This window comes from Nuphar pumila, chromosome 7 (genome assembly GCF_984573655.1).
Source record: "Nuphar pumila chromosome 7, dmNupPumi1.hap1.1, whole genome shotgun sequence".
Classification (NCBI taxonomy): Eukaryota; Viridiplantae; Streptophyta; class Magnoliopsida; order Nymphaeales; family Nymphaeaceae; genus Nuphar; species Nuphar pumila.
In genome coordinates, this window is record NC_143255.1 from 17440572 (window position 1) to 17458883 (window position 18312).

Below are 18312 nucleotides of genomic sequence, written 5' to 3' on the forward strand. Positions count from 1 at the left end.
CCTTGAGGTCCCCCTTGCCAACTGGGGAGTACACCCAACTTTGACCTTGCAGCTTTTTCATATGCTTCTTGCACTTCCAACTCGTCTGGCCTAAGGATCCAGCTATCTGATTTTACAAAAAACAAAAAGGTTAATTTTATGCTATTTAAAATGCGAAAAAGAACTCTCCAACACCCACAAGGGCATTGCGTTGCTGAAAGCTAAAGCCAGGAAATTAAGCAGATTCATTCGTGACACAATCAAACAAAGTTGGTATGTTAGGGCCTGATCCTTAAGCTTGCATATCAAACTTCATTTATATGTAAGCTTAACACACACACACACACCTTTGGGTGGGAAACAAGCTGCTCTTGCTTGTGGACTTGTTCAATCTTGTAAAGTAGGCTCGGCAAGTTGAACGCAAACAATAGGTACTTGGCTTAGCTCAACTCATACCAGCTCGTTAAGTATTAAAAACATCAGATTCAGATATATTTAACATCATATGGTACATGTACATTATGAGTGAACTATTTGATTTGCAAAAAATAGGTTCTGTGATAAAAACTTATTGCTTCTAGCTCAGAAACAATACATTTTTTTTTCCGACAGAAAGCTGGGAATAGGCAGATCCCTACCAGTTACACAACCATACCATGGGGTTCAAACTTGCAACATCCCAACACAAGGTGACGTGAACTAATGCCAGACAAGCGGAGCCCTCTTTGGTTGCAATTCTATTTTTTTCAGCTCTAAAACAATGTATTTTTTTTTATAAACAAGCCAATTCGAACCCGGGCTCATTAAGAGCTCAAACTCTGTTCAGCTTGCCACAAGAATGAGCCAAGCATGAAGACTTCAAGCTGGGATCGTTGAGCTCATTTACCAGCCCTACACACGCTTATCTCTAATCTTATAATGCTAACTATATAAAATCATTTTCGACATTTTTATTAAGCTCTACTTACCCTTACATTTATTTAATTTCCTTGTCAAGTTTAAATTTTCTAGTGTGGTTTGAACTTCATCCGGTTGGCAACCGGTCCTGTTCGTTCCCAAACTAAACAAAATACAAACTAGAGCTGATCCATCGGCAAGACAACTGGTAACTTGGCCTACCTGGCCGTGACTGAATCAACCTAGGTTTGTTCTTGACTAGTTTTTGGAAAAATGGTGCATGAAATACTTAAACACTAATTTTGAAATAATCTAGCTCATTTTTTTTTAAATGTATCTTTCCTTTTACCTTACCTATGTTTCTCCACACTTCGGTTGTGAACTAACAAACTGATTTTTTTTCTTAAATATTAGTCCCTTTTACAAAAAACAACTACGCCTTCATCCCAAAACAGTTGGGGTCGGCGATATGAACCAACAAAGAAAATCATTCTGGGTCTTCCACATGAATCCTTCTCCTTCATTCATTTCTATCCAATGCCATGTCCTCGGTGAGGTTCAAAGCATTCATATCCTTTCCTATCACCTCCATCCATGTCTTCCTAGGCCTACCCCGACCTCTTTTAACTAATATATTTTCTCATTTCTCCATCCTTCTAACTGGAGCATCATTAGGCCTTCGTCGAATATGTCTAAACCACCGTAAACGATTCTCTCTCATCTTATTTTCAATGGGTGCAACGCCTACCTTCTTACGTATCTCCTCGTTCCGAATCTTATCTTTTATTGTATTTTTACGCATCCATCTCAGCATACGCATCTCAGCTACACTCATTTTTTGAATATGGTGTCTCTTGGCAGCCCAACATTCCGTACCATATAGTAAAGCGGGCCTAATAACCGTCCTATAAAACTTTCCCTTCAACCGCAATGGCATTCTACGATCGCACAACACTCCAGTTGCACTCTTCCATTTCATCCACCCAACCTTTATCCTATGATTTACATCTCCATACTTTTGAATGATAGATCCCAACACTCCATTTTGTTGTTTGTTTGTTGTATTAGTCCCTTTTGTGGTTACTGAAGCTTCTTGGAACTTCGAAACTTGGTTCCCAGAAAGCTTTGTTTTGAAAGCATGAAATTGGATGCATTTGAAGCTTTATGTTCACACTCCCAGAAAATAAGGAGCGCCCATTTAATCGGATGGGAATTTTTTTTTGTAAGATCAAAATAGCAAAAGCTTTGCTCAGATTTTCCCAATTGAAGTATCAACACTAAATTTTAAAGCAAGGTCTACATAAACAAACATGTCCAAGGGCACACAAGTCTTGGAATCACCAGCATGAAACCGAAAATACTCAAGTTCACTTCTAAAACTGAACGACAAACTACTATCCTGCTCCATGCACTCTAGTAGAATAGGTTGTTGATTAGCTCCCATTCTTGCTGCTGCTCCTTTCTCAACCAAAACATACATTAAGCCTATTAATCACTTCATCGCTGGTTTTCTCTGCGCCTCACATACCGAGTTCTGTCGTTGTACCTCGGCCTGTCTTGAGCTCTCTGGGGCACTGGTTCAACTCTCCTTTGTCTCTCAGGAGATCTCTGAACTATTTCGCCATTAACAAACAGTTCAGCTGCAAAAACAGAACAAAAGCTTAACAATGCATCTTCACAGATGTCAAGAAACCAAAACCACCGCACCCCCTCAACAGAAATTAAGCCAAGTAACCTTAGATGCCATTGTTTTTTGTTTTTGCTTTTTTTTTTGCTTTAGCCGCTTGAAGTAGAGGCATAAGGATTAATAACAGATGCAGATTAAGGCAATCCAATAAAAAAGTACGTTAATGTTTCCTCATTCTGGCACTATAGAAAGCATTTTAGAAAGTAGAGAAATGATTATTTTCAAGAGATCCTTACAGAAATGGTGAAACATCTATATTCTAGCTCTTAGGTGAGATGAAAATAACACTGAAATCACTGGCTATTGCAGGAAATCAACAATGGCTACACATAAAACTGAAGTATACGACAACATACCATATTGTTTCCATGTTTATTCCTTCAAGAATTTAAATTAATTTCAAATGACGAAACATCTATATGCTAGCTCTTAGGTGAGATGAAAATAACACCAAAAATCACTGGCTATCGCAGGAAATCAACAATGGCTACATATAAAACTGAAGTATACGGCAACATACCATCTTGTTTCCATGTTTATTAACTTCAAGAATTTAAATTAATTTCAAATGTGTTACACATAAATTAAATTAATTTCATAAATAACAGAGCCATATCTCAAATAAAACATGTTATCCTCATTCAGAATAATATCCAATGCATGTGAAAATGAAGACAACTTTACACTTACCACCATAGTCTTTGTTCTCGGGATCAACGTATGAATCTGGCAGCACAAACAAGACCCCAGGAATTCCTACACCCAATAGAAATCAAAACATACAAATTTGAAACATAATCATCATAAAAATATTAATACTAAAAAAAGAAAGATAATAGTGAACTCCTTTACAGACAATGGAAAAAAGAGAAACAAAATGCAGCAGTGCAAGCAAGAGCAATGCCAACAGTGTCAGGAAGAAGCAACCAAATTCTTTGTACAAACCTTCAAGCTTGTTGGAGATTTCCTCATCAATCTCGCAGCCAAAACCAAAGTATCGCTCACATGAAACATTGTAAATCCTCTTCTTTGCTTCCTCTTCACTGTTCCAAACCACTGATCGATTTCATAAAAAGAAAAATGATACGCAAAAAGGAATCATCTCATGATTCTAAGCAATTATCAGCAGTAAAAAAACATCTAGGGACAATAGCTATAGGTGATTTCGCTGTTCTGCCATGTGTTCATCAGAAAGAGAATTACTATAACAACCAAAAGTGCAGCCAGAGTGACATGTGGAATAGAGAGACATTTTTAGAGTACAGAACATGCACACATGCATGTGTATCCACATGTTAGCCTTCTTATGCAAAGGAGGCCCTTAGTGAAGAGATGGGCTTGTTCTCTAGCTATAAGTGAAAGCCTGAAAGGGCCTTGTCACACACACACACACACACACACACACACACACACACACACACACACACACACACACACACTATAGATTCACTTAGATAGCAAGAAAATGGAATTAAGATTTTGAAGTAGTTTATTATATTTACTATTACATATAATTGCTAAAAAGTCTAGATTTCCTTTGTGTATATGTATGTGAAATCCTTTAAGTACATCTTTAATTGTTAGCTCTTGAAAAATCCAATCACAATAAATGAATAAATGAAAAAGAATCATAAGCGATCATGCATTGACACTAAAATACATTAGCTCAGGCATTCCAGAGAATGCACCATGTAGGGACCATAGTTAGAACTTAGAACTACATGAAGCGGCAAAAAATAGTTAAATAAAGAATATGCGATTAAGATGGTTTTGCATTCAAAAAGGCAAATGAAAAAAAAATAGCATAAAAGAATGAGTATTGAAAAAATCAATAAATAATATATGCAGGTTCATTTAGTTCTAAATTTCTAATTTTTATAAAATAAGGTATTGTATCAAGAATATGTACAAAAACATTCGAGAATATCCTCAGGTTTTGAGTAAAAAACAGACATGAATACAAGATGTTTACTTGAAACCAAATCAAGCTATAAGAACTGTGGAATCAAATTCAAAAAATATGATCCAAACTTGAGATGTGACAAAATTGGATCCATACATGAGCTTGTTTTTTCCTTAAAAGGCTCTGTCTCATACCCAAAATGCCAACAAAGCCAACCTTTTCAAAAATGACATTTGGAGGCCTAATTAAAAGAAACGAAATGGAGACAAGAAAGAATCCATTATTGATTCCAGACACTATTACACATAGAAACTATAAAAAAGGGGATTTATGACCATTATCACGATGACAATGGGAAACCCGAGTTTTCATGAGCATTCCAGGAAACACTTTGGTTAGTGGAAACATTCTAGCCATCTAGATCATCTGTTGTATAACTATTCTTTATTGAGGCCAAACTTACTTCATATGTAAATTTTGTTTCTCAGGCATTACCCCGGAGGCATTTCAATTCACCATGGCAATATGCACCCTCGACGACACTCGATCAATGGACCTAACAAACGGGAAGCATTACATAGCATTGCCCCATTGGCAATTCAAATGGATGCACCATCCATGAACAACAGTGATGCTCTAAGAAAAGAAAAATGCCTAAATCATCAGTTCAGCCGGTGCACCAGCTATCATCTACTTGGGGCGTTTCAAGCCACCCTCCCAAAACGGTGCACCCATGAAAATTCCAACCAATGGACTCAACGACGACACAAATAATGCGTAGTGCAACTACCGCGGAAACAAGCTAAGCAACACATGCTAACAATCAGCCGAATCGACCGCAAATTATTCAATCCCAACAATCGAAAACACCGCAGATACATCATGAGATTCAGAAGAATAGCACGAGAAAAGCAAGGAGTATCCACGAAATCTTACATCTAAAAGAGAAAGGAAAATGGGGAGAAGCATAAAATTAGGGTTTGGAGGAGAGGAAGGAAGACACGGACCTGCCGACGACCTTAGCTAGGGTCTGGATGTAGCAGTCGATCATCTGCTGTTTGGTGGCTCCCTCGCCGCCGGGCTTATCCATGACGATGAGCCAGTGCTGGTAGTCGCAGCCGGGGAATAGCGGCGCCATCTCCGTCGGCGGGCGGTCGCTGAAATTCGAGGAGGAGTTCAGGGGCGAGTACGCCGAGTCGCTCGACCGATTGACGCGGCAGCGGATGGATAGGCGAGTGGCGCCACCTATCGAGAGACGGAGAAAGTGAGAGAGCGCCGGAGAGCGCGCACGGACGGAGACGGGGAGCGGGGAGGGCCTCAGGTGGGCATGGTGGGAGAGGGCCATGTACATCCTTCTGGAGAGGGGAACGGCCACGGGGGGGCGGACGGAGATGGCCCGGGAGATGCCGACGACGGCCATGGCGAGCAGAGAGAGAGAGGGTTTTAGCGTCGGCGATGTGGTAGGGTTTATCCGAGCGCAAGAACCCTTGAACGTTTTCCTTTCTTTTTGTTTTGTTTTATTTTATTTTTTAAATTAACTGGGGATAGGGGTGTCAATTAAATGAATCGGATTTTGGCGGATATCCTATCGAACCCGTTTCCGTTTAGTGACAACTTTTTTTTTTTTTTAAGTCGGAGAAACCGCACCGCGCTGGCTCAGCCTGCCAAACTTACGGCCTCTGTCCAGGTCGGCCTAAAACTCTGAGGGCTCCGCTTAAGCACGAGGTGACGCTCGTGAGATTTGAACCTAGACTGCCCTTTAAACGGTCTAGGCCCATCCCACTGAGCCTAACCCCTTGAGTCCGTTTAGTAGCATCTGATAAGCCAAAACTACATGGTTATAATTGGGATTCGGATATGGTTTTGATTTTTTGCTACCGAATCTGACCAAACATCAGAATTTAAATGCACAAACCGTGCTGGGATAAGTTTCTATTGAAAGGGGGTCCAGCATTGATTTTGGACTCCTTTTGTTGCCGGACCCATGGAAATGCATCTAAGGTTGTGCGTTTTCACTATGGACCGTGGCCGGATCTCCACCCCTGCCCCGTTTCAAAATTCTGCCCTGCATCTCCCACATAGGTTTTGATTTTAACCTTCATCCTCGTATGTCCTCCATCCCCAGTCCAAACTTGGGGGGAGGTGGGGCGGGATCCCGTTTTTGCTCGATCCATTGTCATCCCTAAAGAAGGATTGAGATGGGGCGGGGCGGAGCAAGGCGAGGATCAAGATCGGGATGAAAACGGGGCGAGACAGAGAAAAGCGTAAGTCCATCCCCGCACGGGTTTTGATTTTAACCTCCATTCCCATTTCATGTTCTCCATCGTCCACTGCCATCCCTAGTTTTCACCGAAAGCAGCAGCACTCAAACGTACCCTAAATATATCCATCCGTTCAAATGTAAAAACGGTTCTGGCGATTTTCACCATCAGGTTCAGAATCCTAATTCGAACTGTTTAGCCAACATCAGATTAGTGGGATGTGGTATTTTGGCCACATCTGATCCGAACCATTTACATCCCTAACCGGCAAAAAACAACTATCGAGCAAATAGGGTTGGAAAATGAGACGATCAGCCATGGCTCAGCTCGTAAAGAGTTCGTTTGAACTAGTGAACTAGACTGGGCAAGCCGAACATGAATTACCAAGTTTTCGGATCAACTTGGCTTGTATGGGCTGGTTGGTTAGTAATAAGTATATTTTATATCGTGGAGTGTAGATCTTTAAGATGTTTGACTTGCTAGCAATAAGTTTAGGGTTCAAATTTCATAGCTTAAGGATTTGAAACAATATATTTATATTGTGATGAGCCAGTTTAATCTTCCATTTAGCAGTGTTAGAGTTTAAATTAAATAGAATTTAACTTTGAAAAAGTTTTTTTTGTGTAAATGAGAGTCAGCTCGAACACGACTCGTTACCAAGAGCTTGAGCTCAACTCGCCACAAGAACAAGCCGATGTCGAACACTGATGCAAATCTAGTATCGGATTCATGAGAAAATCTGCCCTAAATTATCTAAGAAAAAAGATTTTTTTTAAGAAAATGCAAAAAATTGTTGCACGCACGTCCTTACCTTTTCCAATGTTATCGTTATTAGAGATAAGAGGGTCCTTTAGCAAATCACTACTCGGTTTGCAGTGTCTTTCAGCAAATCGCTATTTGGTTTGCGGTGTCCTTCAGTAAATCGCTATGCGGTTTTTTAGGTGCCTGTCAGCTAATGTTGTTATGATATGGATTCAGTTTCCAAAAAATGTGGAGCCAGCATAGGCAACATCATCATGCAAGATTATCGTGTTGTGGGTTGTTTCATGTTTTCTCTAGATGGAGATATCATCTATCTTGAGCAATTGCTATTTTTGTTGTTGCTAATTTTCTATATATTGTGTAACCAACAGTGGGTAAAAATAATCTGAGATAGAGTGATTGATTTTCCCGTGGATGTAGGCTGAACAACCAAACCATGTTAACATGTGCTCTTCATGTGTATGGCTACTTTCTCTAACAAAAATAACTAGAAATTTTAATAAGCTGAAAATTGATATCTTGGTATTCCAAGAATTGTTGGATTTTGCAACAATTGTCTAATTAGCTTGGCTATTTGGCATGAATTACTACCAAGGATATAGGCATCCATACCCAATTGGATTAATCTTTTATGTTGAAGTTTTTTTCAATATCTTTCGCTCAACTTGAAACGTCATGAGTTTTGCCTGATACACAAAGAATATGGGTCAGATCATTTTAGTCTTCCTAATGTAGGTCGAATTTCAGTTTCATTTAAACCATATCTGCCTCCAGTGGTTTATGAGGCTCCATATCCCTTGAAAATTGATATGAGTTGTTTGATGATTGATTCATATCTTGCCAATTTTTAAACTGTGTTGGATAAGCCCTAAAAGGGTTTGGCGTAGTGGGATGGGACCTAGGCCACTAGAGTAGTGGTTTAGGTTCAAATCCCATGGGCGTCAACCCTTGCGCAAGCTGAAGCGTGGCGATTCTTTGAGGGCAAAGGCAAGCCCACAAAGTTTTATGCTGCCAGAATAACGACTGTAAGTACGGCAGGCAAAGCCAGCACATCTAAGTCTCTGATTCTGAGGGTGGTTTCTCCATGTAAATATAAAAAAAAATTTATGCTGGGTAATGACTTCCAAAACCAGCATTGAAAATTCTGAGTAGAGTGCACATAAACATGGGTTGTGGGGATTGCGGTCATGAATTGTACATTACACGATTAGTCCTTTGTCTGAAACATCTCATTCTTGGATGATGCTCATTTCTCTTCTTGAATCAATTGCTTGGAAGTTGTGTGCTTACAAAAACAATTTCTTTGTGGCTTGGAAGGGGTTGTAAGGGGTTGAGTTTCTCATCCAAAAATAGGTAGAATCTAGTTTGGGGGGAGAAACCATTTAGGTAAGATTGGAACAAAACTACTGGAAAAGAAGAATCCAACCAATTTCATGCCAACAACATTGGCATGAACTCTCTTAGACAAACTGTTAATAGTAGAGATCGTGAAGATCATGATAAGATTGAGCATGTTAATGGAACTCGTGAAGATCATGATAAGATTGAGTATGCTAATGGAACTCGTACTCTACCAGGCGGTTATCATGAAGATCATCATAAGCTTGAGCATGGAACTCTAACTCTAATAGGCGGTTATGATAGAGCCAAATGTGACACCAATATGATGAAGTCCAAGATTATCGATAATCTCAATCACACAAAAGAAGGAAACACATGTGAGGCCAATATTATGGAGACCAAGATTATCGATAATTTGGAGATTATTGACAATCTTGATAATATCAGAGGAAGGGCTAATTCTGTTAGATGTGAAGGAGATCAAGATAATATTTTTTATCAAATGTAACAAAGAGAAGAATCTAGAAGATCGACTAAGATTAGTCGATAACCATGTAATATCTTTAAATGGTGGAAAACTCCACACGTGAATTGTAGAGTGGAATATCATGGATGTAGGTGGTAATTCACCGCACCACGTTAAATTTGGGTGTGGGTCTTTTACTTTATGGTATCAGAGCAACTTGCATCCTGGGTGATTGGAGTATCCTTCTGAATGGCGTCAACATCCATCAAATGCTCCATTAAATTCCCATACCCCTTCAATCTGAATGTGGTGAATTTCGTCACAATCAAACTCAACCATTCAAATTTTTTGTTGTGAAAAATACAGTTACTTTGTCTAATTGAAAGCCAAGACATGATTGGCTTTGTTGATGGCAAAACTCATATCCTGGCTCAAACCATAGGTGGTGTTTCAAATCCAGAGTTTATTGCCTGGAAAAAATCCGACAGGCTGCTGCGAGGATGGATCACGAGCACTCTATCTGAAGAAGTGCTGGGTCTCATCGTTGACCTCCAAACATCAAATGAGGTATGAAATACCCTTATCAAGGCTTTTGCTCACGTCTCTAAAGAACGTAAATTTCTATTGATGCAAAAATTATAGTCATATTGGAAAAGAAACCTCTCGATGAATGAATATGTTAATGGGTTTAAAAAAATCTGTGATGAACTCGCGGTCATTGGCAAGCCCGTGAAAGATGAAACTATGGTATTCTAGCTTCTCAATGGGCTTGGCCATGAGCACGATGCATCCATTACAACTATGCTAAAGGTGCCTATTCCACCATATGATGATGTTGTTGGCCTACTCCAAGGGCATGAAACCATGCACACCATACATGAATAAGGTGTAAATTAGCACTTTTTCTTTTTTAGGCAAAAATTTACCAATCAAAAAAATCATGCTAACACAAAGCCACAGTTAAACTCAAAAGGACATGGCTTTATCAAAGCTGGACAGGGCGGTAGTCGATTTAATTAAAATAAAACCAAATTAAGTGTTAATCAACCGAATGTCAAAAGCAATCAAAGAAAAGAGAAAGGGGTCGTATGTCAAATATGTGGCAAGATGAATCATAGTGCCATCAACTATTGGCACCATTTTAATCATTCCTATCAAACTGAAGATGTTTCACAGGCTCTTGCGGCAATGAAACTTGCTGATAGCCAAGATCAAGATTGGTTCCCTGACACGAGAGCCACTGCCCACATTACTGTCAATCCAGGTAACCTTGAAACTTGTTTCAAGTATTATGGTTCAAAAAATTATGGTAGAAAATGATGCCAAATTAAATATCACTCATGTTGGGTCCACAAAAATTAGAAATGGTGAGCATTCACGTCACTTGAACAATATATTGGTCATTCTGGATATTAAAAAGAGTTTGGTATCTGTAAGCCAATTAACTTCTGATATGCCCTGTTTATTTGAATTCTCATCTAATGGTTTTATGGTTAAGGACAAGAAGACGAGCAAACAAATAGTGACAAAGAATAGAGTGGGAGACCTATATAGATTCAACAACTCAAAGAACGGGATTGATGACAAAGAGCAAATCTTCTTTTTTACATGTTTCAGAAACTCCAGTTGGAACATTTGGCATCAACGACTTGGGCATGTGCATGCTCAGATTGTTGACTTTCATGAAAGAAATAAATCTATTTCAATAACTTTAAAGTCTGTTAAAAATGCTATATATGCAAGTTGTCAAATGGGTAAAATAAGTAGACTACCTTTTCTTTCTGTTGATGATCATTGTACGAAGATGTTTGGAAAAGTTAATTGTGATCTATGGGGACCTGTTGCCCCTGTTACTTTTTATCAAAATTTTAGATTTTATGCATCTTTATTTATGGATATTCTCATTTTTTTTTGGATATTTCTTTTAAGACATAAATTTGAGTTGTGCAACAATTTTATTGAATTTCATAAATATGTTCAAAATCAGTTTGAAAAACAAATAAAGTTTTTTCAAACCGATGAAAGGGACGAGTTTAAGAGTGTTGCACTCCGGACTTATTTAAGGATGAACAGGATTGTCTACTATAAAAGTTATCCAAAAACTCCAAAACAAAATAGAATGGCTGAACAAAAGCATCGGACCATCACCAAACTAGGGTTAACCATGCTCTTTCATGCTCAAATTCTGACTCGTTTCTAGGTAAAAGCCTTCTTAGCGGCAGTATGGATCATAAACCGGTTACCTACACCCAACTTATGTATGAAAACCCCTTATGAGAAGGTGTTTAGAAAGAAACCAGATTATACCAACTTGAGAGTCTTTGGGTGTCATTGTTTTCCATATCTTCGAGACTATGCTACAAATAAATTTGATTAAAAAACACTACCATGTATTTTTTTGGGCTATAGTGATTATCACAAAGGCTATCGATGTCTTTACCCCCGTCTGGGCATGTTTATACATTAAAACATGTTATTTTTGATGAAAATGTCTTCCCTTACCATAAACCTGACCTCCCTCTTCTCTGCCAACCAACACGAAAGTGAGCTCATCAGTCTGAAAAAATGGTCCACTCAGACTAACTCTAACTTGATTGAGTCTAATGACCCACAGGATCCAAGAAATGTCACATGTGAGTCATCTCACGACATGGGTATGAAATGTGAACCCACTCGCAATGACTTGGTCAGTGCTGCTTCTGAAGGTTCACAGTCTTGTGATCCTTCTCCTACCTGCATTAGCCAATCTGTTGTCATTAGGGACAATATTGAAGGCACCACTACACGTTCTTCTTCTCCAATCCATCATATGGTCACTCATATGTAGGATGACATACTAAAGACTAATCTGAAATATTTTATTGCTCTTTGTGTGCCGCTTGAACCAAAAAGTCTCAAGGTTGCTCTTGCCCACAAAGGGTGATGTGATGCTATGGAGATATGTGCTCTTCATATCAATGACACATGGGAACTTGTGCCCAAGGAGCCTTGTATGCATATCATTCGGTATAAATTGGTTTATAAAACCAAACTAAAAAATGATGGCTCTATCGAACAACTAAAAGTTCATCTTATTGTTAAGGGATTTAATCAAATCCTGAGTATTGACTTCCTGAAAAACTTCTCTCCTCTAATCAAGCTTGCCACCACCATATGTATTGCTCTCTCCCTTGCTTTGCCTACAACTGGGATATTCAGCAATTGAATGTCAAGAATACATTCTTACATAGTCGTTTGAATAAAATTGTGTTCCTTGAATAACCTCCAGGGTTTCAAGACCCTCAAAGGCTGGATTTTGTTTGCAAACTGTAGAAAACCTTGTATGGACTTAATCAAGATACTTGGGCGTGGTTTGATCAGTTTGAAACATTTCTTCTCTCTCTTGGTTTCTTCTCCAGCATTGTTGATCCATCTTTATTTATCTATAAAAATGGATCTATAATAATTATTGTTCTACTCTATGTTGATGATATTATTATGACTGACAATGATTCTCAGTTTCTTAGACAGTTCATCCACACTGTCAGTCAAGAGTTTGCTATGAAAGATCTTGAATTCTTACATTATTTTTTGGGCATTGAAGTTCACAGGACCTCCAGGGACTTATTCCTGAATCAAAAGCACTATGCCTATAAACTTCTTGATAAGGCTCAAATGGTTGGTGCCAAGCCTGTCTTTACGCCTATGGTGACCCATGCTACTAGCACTACGGATGGTGATTTGCCTTTTTAAGATGTTACATTTTATCGCAGTCTGGTTGGCGGTCTCCAATACCTCACTATGACTCGACCTAATCTCTCATTCAGTGTTAACTTTGTTAGTAAGATCATGCAAAATCCAACCAATACTCATTTTCAGATGGTAAAGCACATTCATAGTTTTGTTTACGGCACTATTGATCACGGGATCTGGTCGCTTTCCATTACATCTTTGTCCTTGTATGCCTTCTCAGATGCCGATTGGGCTAAATGTCCCATTACTCGGCGCTCTACCTCCAGCTTTTGCACGTTCCTCGAGAACAATTACATTTTTTGGAGTACCAAAAAGCAACTTACTATTGCCAGATCCAGTTCAGAAGCCAAATAACTCTCGATGGCATCCATTATTGCTTAACTTATGTGGCTCACGTTTCTTCTACGTGACTTAAGAGTCTTCCTTTATCACCCCTTGTCCTTTTTTGTGATAATATTTTGGCACTTCAGACTACCATAATGCATGCATTCCATTCCAGAATGAAACATGTTGAAATCAACTATCATTTTGTTCGAAAAAAAGTTGCCCTGGAAACTCTCATCACTTGTTATGTGTTATCATCCAAACAACTTGCCGACATTTTTACTAAGCCCATACTGCACACTCATTTCCTTGATCTTTGAGTCAGACTGGGTCTCTCTGCTCTACCCGCTACCAGTTTGAGGAAGACTGTTAACAATAGAGATTGTGAAGATCACGATAAGATTGAGCATGCAAATGAAACTCATGAAGATCATGATAAGATTGAGCATGCTAATAGAACTTGGATTCTACCAGGCGGTTACCATAAAGATCACGATAAGATTGAGCATGAAACTCTAACTCTAACATGCGGTTATGATAGAGCTAAATGTGACACCAATATGATGGAGTCCAAAATTATCGATAATACCCAGATTATCGATAATCTCAATCACACAAAAGGAGACACATGTGAGGCCAATATTGTGGAGACCAAGATTATTGATAATCTCGATAATTTCAGAGGAAGGGCTAATTCGTTTAGATGTAAAGGAGATGAAGATAATATTTTTATCAAATGTAATGATGTTATCAAATGTAACAAAGAAAAGAATCTAGAGGATTGACTATAATTAGTGGATAACCATGTAATATCTTTAAATAGTAAAAAACTCCACACGTGAATTGTAGAGTGGAGTATGGTGGATGTAGGTGGTACTTCACTGAACCACGTTAAATTTGGGTGTGCATCTTTTCTTTTACAAACCAGAGGCAGGTTTTGATCAAGCAAAGGCAGTTAGCTATATTCTGTATTGCCAACAAGAACAAAGCATTAAAGGACACTTTGTTTGCTTAAATGATACTATAAATCCAATCAAATGCATTCTTGCACAAACCTCAGGAGGTATTCCCTTTGCTGTATGCTCCAAATTATACACAGCCTGTATTCTACATTTCAGCAGAAAATGTTAATACAAAACCAGATGCCAAACTGCAGTTTAATGAAGTCAAAATTTACTATCAGGATCTTCACGTGGTCTCAGACATGCTCCAACTGTAATTAGCATCATCTACAAGATTTGAGTTCACAGTCGCCTCCAACCGTTTGCTTGCTCATATTTGCACGCTGTGCAAGCGTTACAAGTGATTGCACCACTTCCGACATTGGTGGTCGGAACTCAGGCTCCGGCTGCAAGAAAGAGAACAATAACCTAAGCTAAAATTATCAATGACAAGTCAGAAATTTATGATTTCAGTATGTAAGATTAGTCAATTGTGAAATCGAATATGGGATATCTCTAGCAAGACCATTCCCAGCAAGATTTCTACGCAACAATGGTGACAGAAACAACTCAAACAATTGCACGAACACTTGGCTCTGGAAAGTACAAATCACTATATTCAACTTACAGTTGCTGAGAATTCGGTGGAAGTTGATAAAGTATTTGGCCGCTGAGATTGTTGTTGTTCAAGTCCCTGTGTGATGATGCGCCAACAAATTTACACTTGAGAATAAAGACCCTCACCAAATATGGAATGCAAACTTGAGAACTGAAGGTAGAGGCTCACAAGTTAATCACAGACTTCAAAGTGTCGAGGTTGTAGCTCATCGACCCGTTTAGTCCAAGACCAGATAGTGTGCTGCTCAAACTGAAATAAACAGAATAGACACGATGTGCAGCTAGTCCTTTGCATCCAATAGATCGTTATACATTCAAAAGACATAAATACTAAACATGACGGCTCAGAGGTGTCCTTAAATTTCTTTTCTTAAGGGCAATTTGGTTCTAAGCAGAAATCTTGTCCATGAATAAGACCTTGAAACTAAGAAAGGAATAAAGGAAAGTTATTGGAAGTTCCAGTAAGGATTGCTTACATTTCTGTAACCGAAGATCCAGAGTAGGTGACGCCGAACCAAGATTGAGCACAGGGATCTCCTTCGCTAGATCTCCATCCACTTAACTGAGAGGGATAGTCTAGGCTGTTATACAAAGTGATAAGAGCAGAGACTGCATGGAACATGACACATAAATATATGAATAAATGAATAAATAAACAAAACCACTCAAAGGAAATAATCTTAGCTCCTTTTGATTTAGAAAGAAAACATAGTAGGATCATCCAACAATGAACATGGCCAACAGTCGGGTTTTCTTCTAAAAATTTAATCAAGCCCCACTTTCTGAAAATAATCAAAAGTTTCATTTTTGATGAGTACAGAGGAATTTTTATTTTTGAAAGAAGAAACGCAGGTTATTTCAACGTCGTGGTCTCTCTTGCAATTCGATAAAATGTCACTCCAGAAAAAATCACTTTGTAACAAGAAAATCGACGCCTCACCATCAGACGGATCTGTCTCACTACGAACGGAATCCAGATTCCACGCCAAAACGCAGACGAGTAGAGGGAGGAACCTCCACATTTCCTCCTCTTCTCCTTCTCTCCCTACGTATTTTCCCTATATATGTTTTCACGACTTTTATAACTTCACGACAAATGACTGCCCTGCTTGAAATTCGCCGTACCCCTTCTGACTAGTTTTTCTGATCTAATCTTACCCCCACATATGGCTTCAGCATGATCAATTTGATAGGAATTGATCCTTTAATGGTATGTTTCTTGCAAAAGACATGATTTTTTTAACTTAAAAAATGTTGATATTTTTTCAACTGTCGGTTTTTGAATTGCCAAAAAAGTCTTGCACACACATTGGATTTGGATGATTCAAATGTTGATATTCACTAAATGAACATTTTAGAACACATACATGAGGTAGATTTGATTAAAACAACTAGGAATAAAAAAGTTCTAATATGGGGTATGATGATGGAGATGACATATGGGATGGGTGGAATCAGGTTGGTCATGTTTGGGATCCAAGATAGCTAGTGGATCCCATTATACGAGGGGTATCAATGGGTCGGACTTTTGCTACTCAGGTTGATCCAAAACTTGATCCGACTCTGAGGCACTCGTACCCAAGTACCCAATTTAGATCCAAATCTAATTGGATCTGTCATAGGAAAACCAAACCCTGGTCTTATAAGGATTGCATAAACCAAGCGTGACATAATAAATTTTTAAATATTTTTTTGCATTAAACAATTACAAATCTTAATTGGTACTAGAGTTGAACCTGGATCTGGTATGAAATTTTATAAATCATACCCAACTCCATTAGCTAGTCGGACCTCATGGGTCCAACTCAAATAATTAACCAAACCTCTCTTTTTCTATCAAACCCTTATAACCTTATTGGATTCAATAGGATCTGCCTGAGCCATTGACACTCCTATACTATACATGACAAGTACTATGCCTATGCTGGCTGTAAAATTAGGGCTGGTAAACGAGCTGAATGAACCCAACATAGATCATTTGGGTCGGCTTGTTAAAAAAAAACCATTTTTCTAAGAGGTCCATTGTGAGAATGGGATCCTTGATTTGTTGGTTACAAACAAACCCAACCAACCAGCCATCATATGTTTTTTTAACATGTATACTAATACATAGTAATGCCCAGAGTACCTGCTCTCACTTCCTAGGAATCATGGTTGTAGGTTGTATCTTCTCAATTAAACCCTATGGATGTACTCAACGTAGTTTATTTTATTTTTTTTGGACACAACAGTAAAAATTTTTAAGTCATGAAATTTTGATATACATTGTGGGCCGTTGATTTGTAAAGGGCATACAAAAAAAACATACATATATATGCTATAATCACATGATCCAAAACTTGTTTTCTACTAAATAATGCTTATATATCATATATGTAGGGTCTGATCAACTTAAAAAAGTTTAAGAAATTTGACAATCTAAAGCTTCTATGAGGTGCGAGTACTCCGGGAGCACCCTATCATTACTAAATACATAAATCCTATTTGACTAAGCCTAAGTGAATTCCAAGCCAAGCTGAACACTCATTATTCCTGATTGGCTTGGAAAACTATACAAGCTGCTCGTGTGACGATCATGAACAAGTTGCACGCTGATCCCAAACCAAGTTGAGCAATGAGCTGCTTTAATTTGGTCCTCGGCATTTACTTGGGATTATTTTGTTCCTCAGAAAATCGTGATTAATCGGATAAAAATTTGGGTAAACCTTTTAGCAAATAGTGATAAATTGTGTCTATATACCTAATCGATTTCATGACAAGTTTTTAGTATTGTGAGGGTGCTGAGATGAAGGCACCATATCAAACCCCATTGGTGCATGAGTGTGTCCGTAGCTTTTAGACGTGGCCCCGTAAGGCAGGGTGGTTGCGGGGTCTCACTTGGGGTTTTCTGCACTTTGGCAAGGGTTTCTCATTATAAATATATTTATTTTTATAAATAATTTTTTATAAACCTTAATATTGAAGAATTTGAATAATGTATAAATTCAAATAGATTTTTTGACTCTTAAATTGAAGATCTAATTCCTAATAACACATGGAAAAACAACTGAAACACTCACATCCTGTTAGGAAGTTGGAAGGTCTTTCCATCCCAATGCTTTCATATGAGATTTCAAGAAGCATGGAAAGACCTTTCAACGAAGAAGAAATTAAAGGGGTGTTGTGGTCTTTGCCATTAGGTAATAAGGCCCTGGCCTTGACAGGTTCCCCCTGCTCACTTCTTCAAGTCATTCTGGGGGATGTTGCAAGAAGGAGCTTTATATGAGTTTTATTCCAACGGGACGCTACTCAAAGAATTAATCAAATTTGATTTTATCCTCATCCCCTAGGAGGACTGTGCAGAGGATATATATATATATATATATATATATATATATATATATATATATATATATATATAT

At 38.4% G+C, this 18312-nt stretch overlaps 1 protein-coding gene across 1 annotated transcript; it reads right to left on the reverse strand.

Annotated features, from left to right (window-relative positions):
- Window positions 1–2130: 2130 nt before the first annotated feature.
- LOC149831326 (multiple organellar RNA editing factor 2, chloroplastic-like) lies at window positions 2131–5953 on the reverse strand. Its single transcript, XM_090013823.1, has 4 exons — window positions 5474–5953; window positions 3509–3606; window positions 3254–3319; window positions 2131–2516 (listed from the first exon to the last, which is right to left on the reverse strand). The coding sequence occupies exons 1-4, from the start codon at window positions 5884–5886 to the stop codon at window positions 2374–2376; spliced, it is 720 nt and encodes a 239-aa protein (XP_089869949.1). The 5' UTR covers window positions 5887–5953; the 3' UTR covers window positions 2131–2373.
- Between the last annotated feature and the right edge of the window lie 12359 nt (window positions 5954–18312).

Bases quoted from the DNA above. Each gene is read 5' to 3' on its own strand.
- LOC149831326 (XM_090013823.1), bottom strand. From the start codon at position 5,886: ATGGCCGTCGTCGGCATCTCCCGGGCCATCTCCGTCCGCCCCCCCGTG. The intron at 3,607-5,473 runs GTCCGTGTCTTC...GGTTTGGAACAG, and splicing joins CTAGCTAAGGTCGTCGGCAG to TGAAGAGGAAGCAAAGAAGA. The intron at 2,517-3,253 runs GTAAGTGTAAAG...CTGTTTTTGCAG, and splicing joins CGAGAACAAAGACTATGGTG to CTGAACTGTTTGTTAATGGC.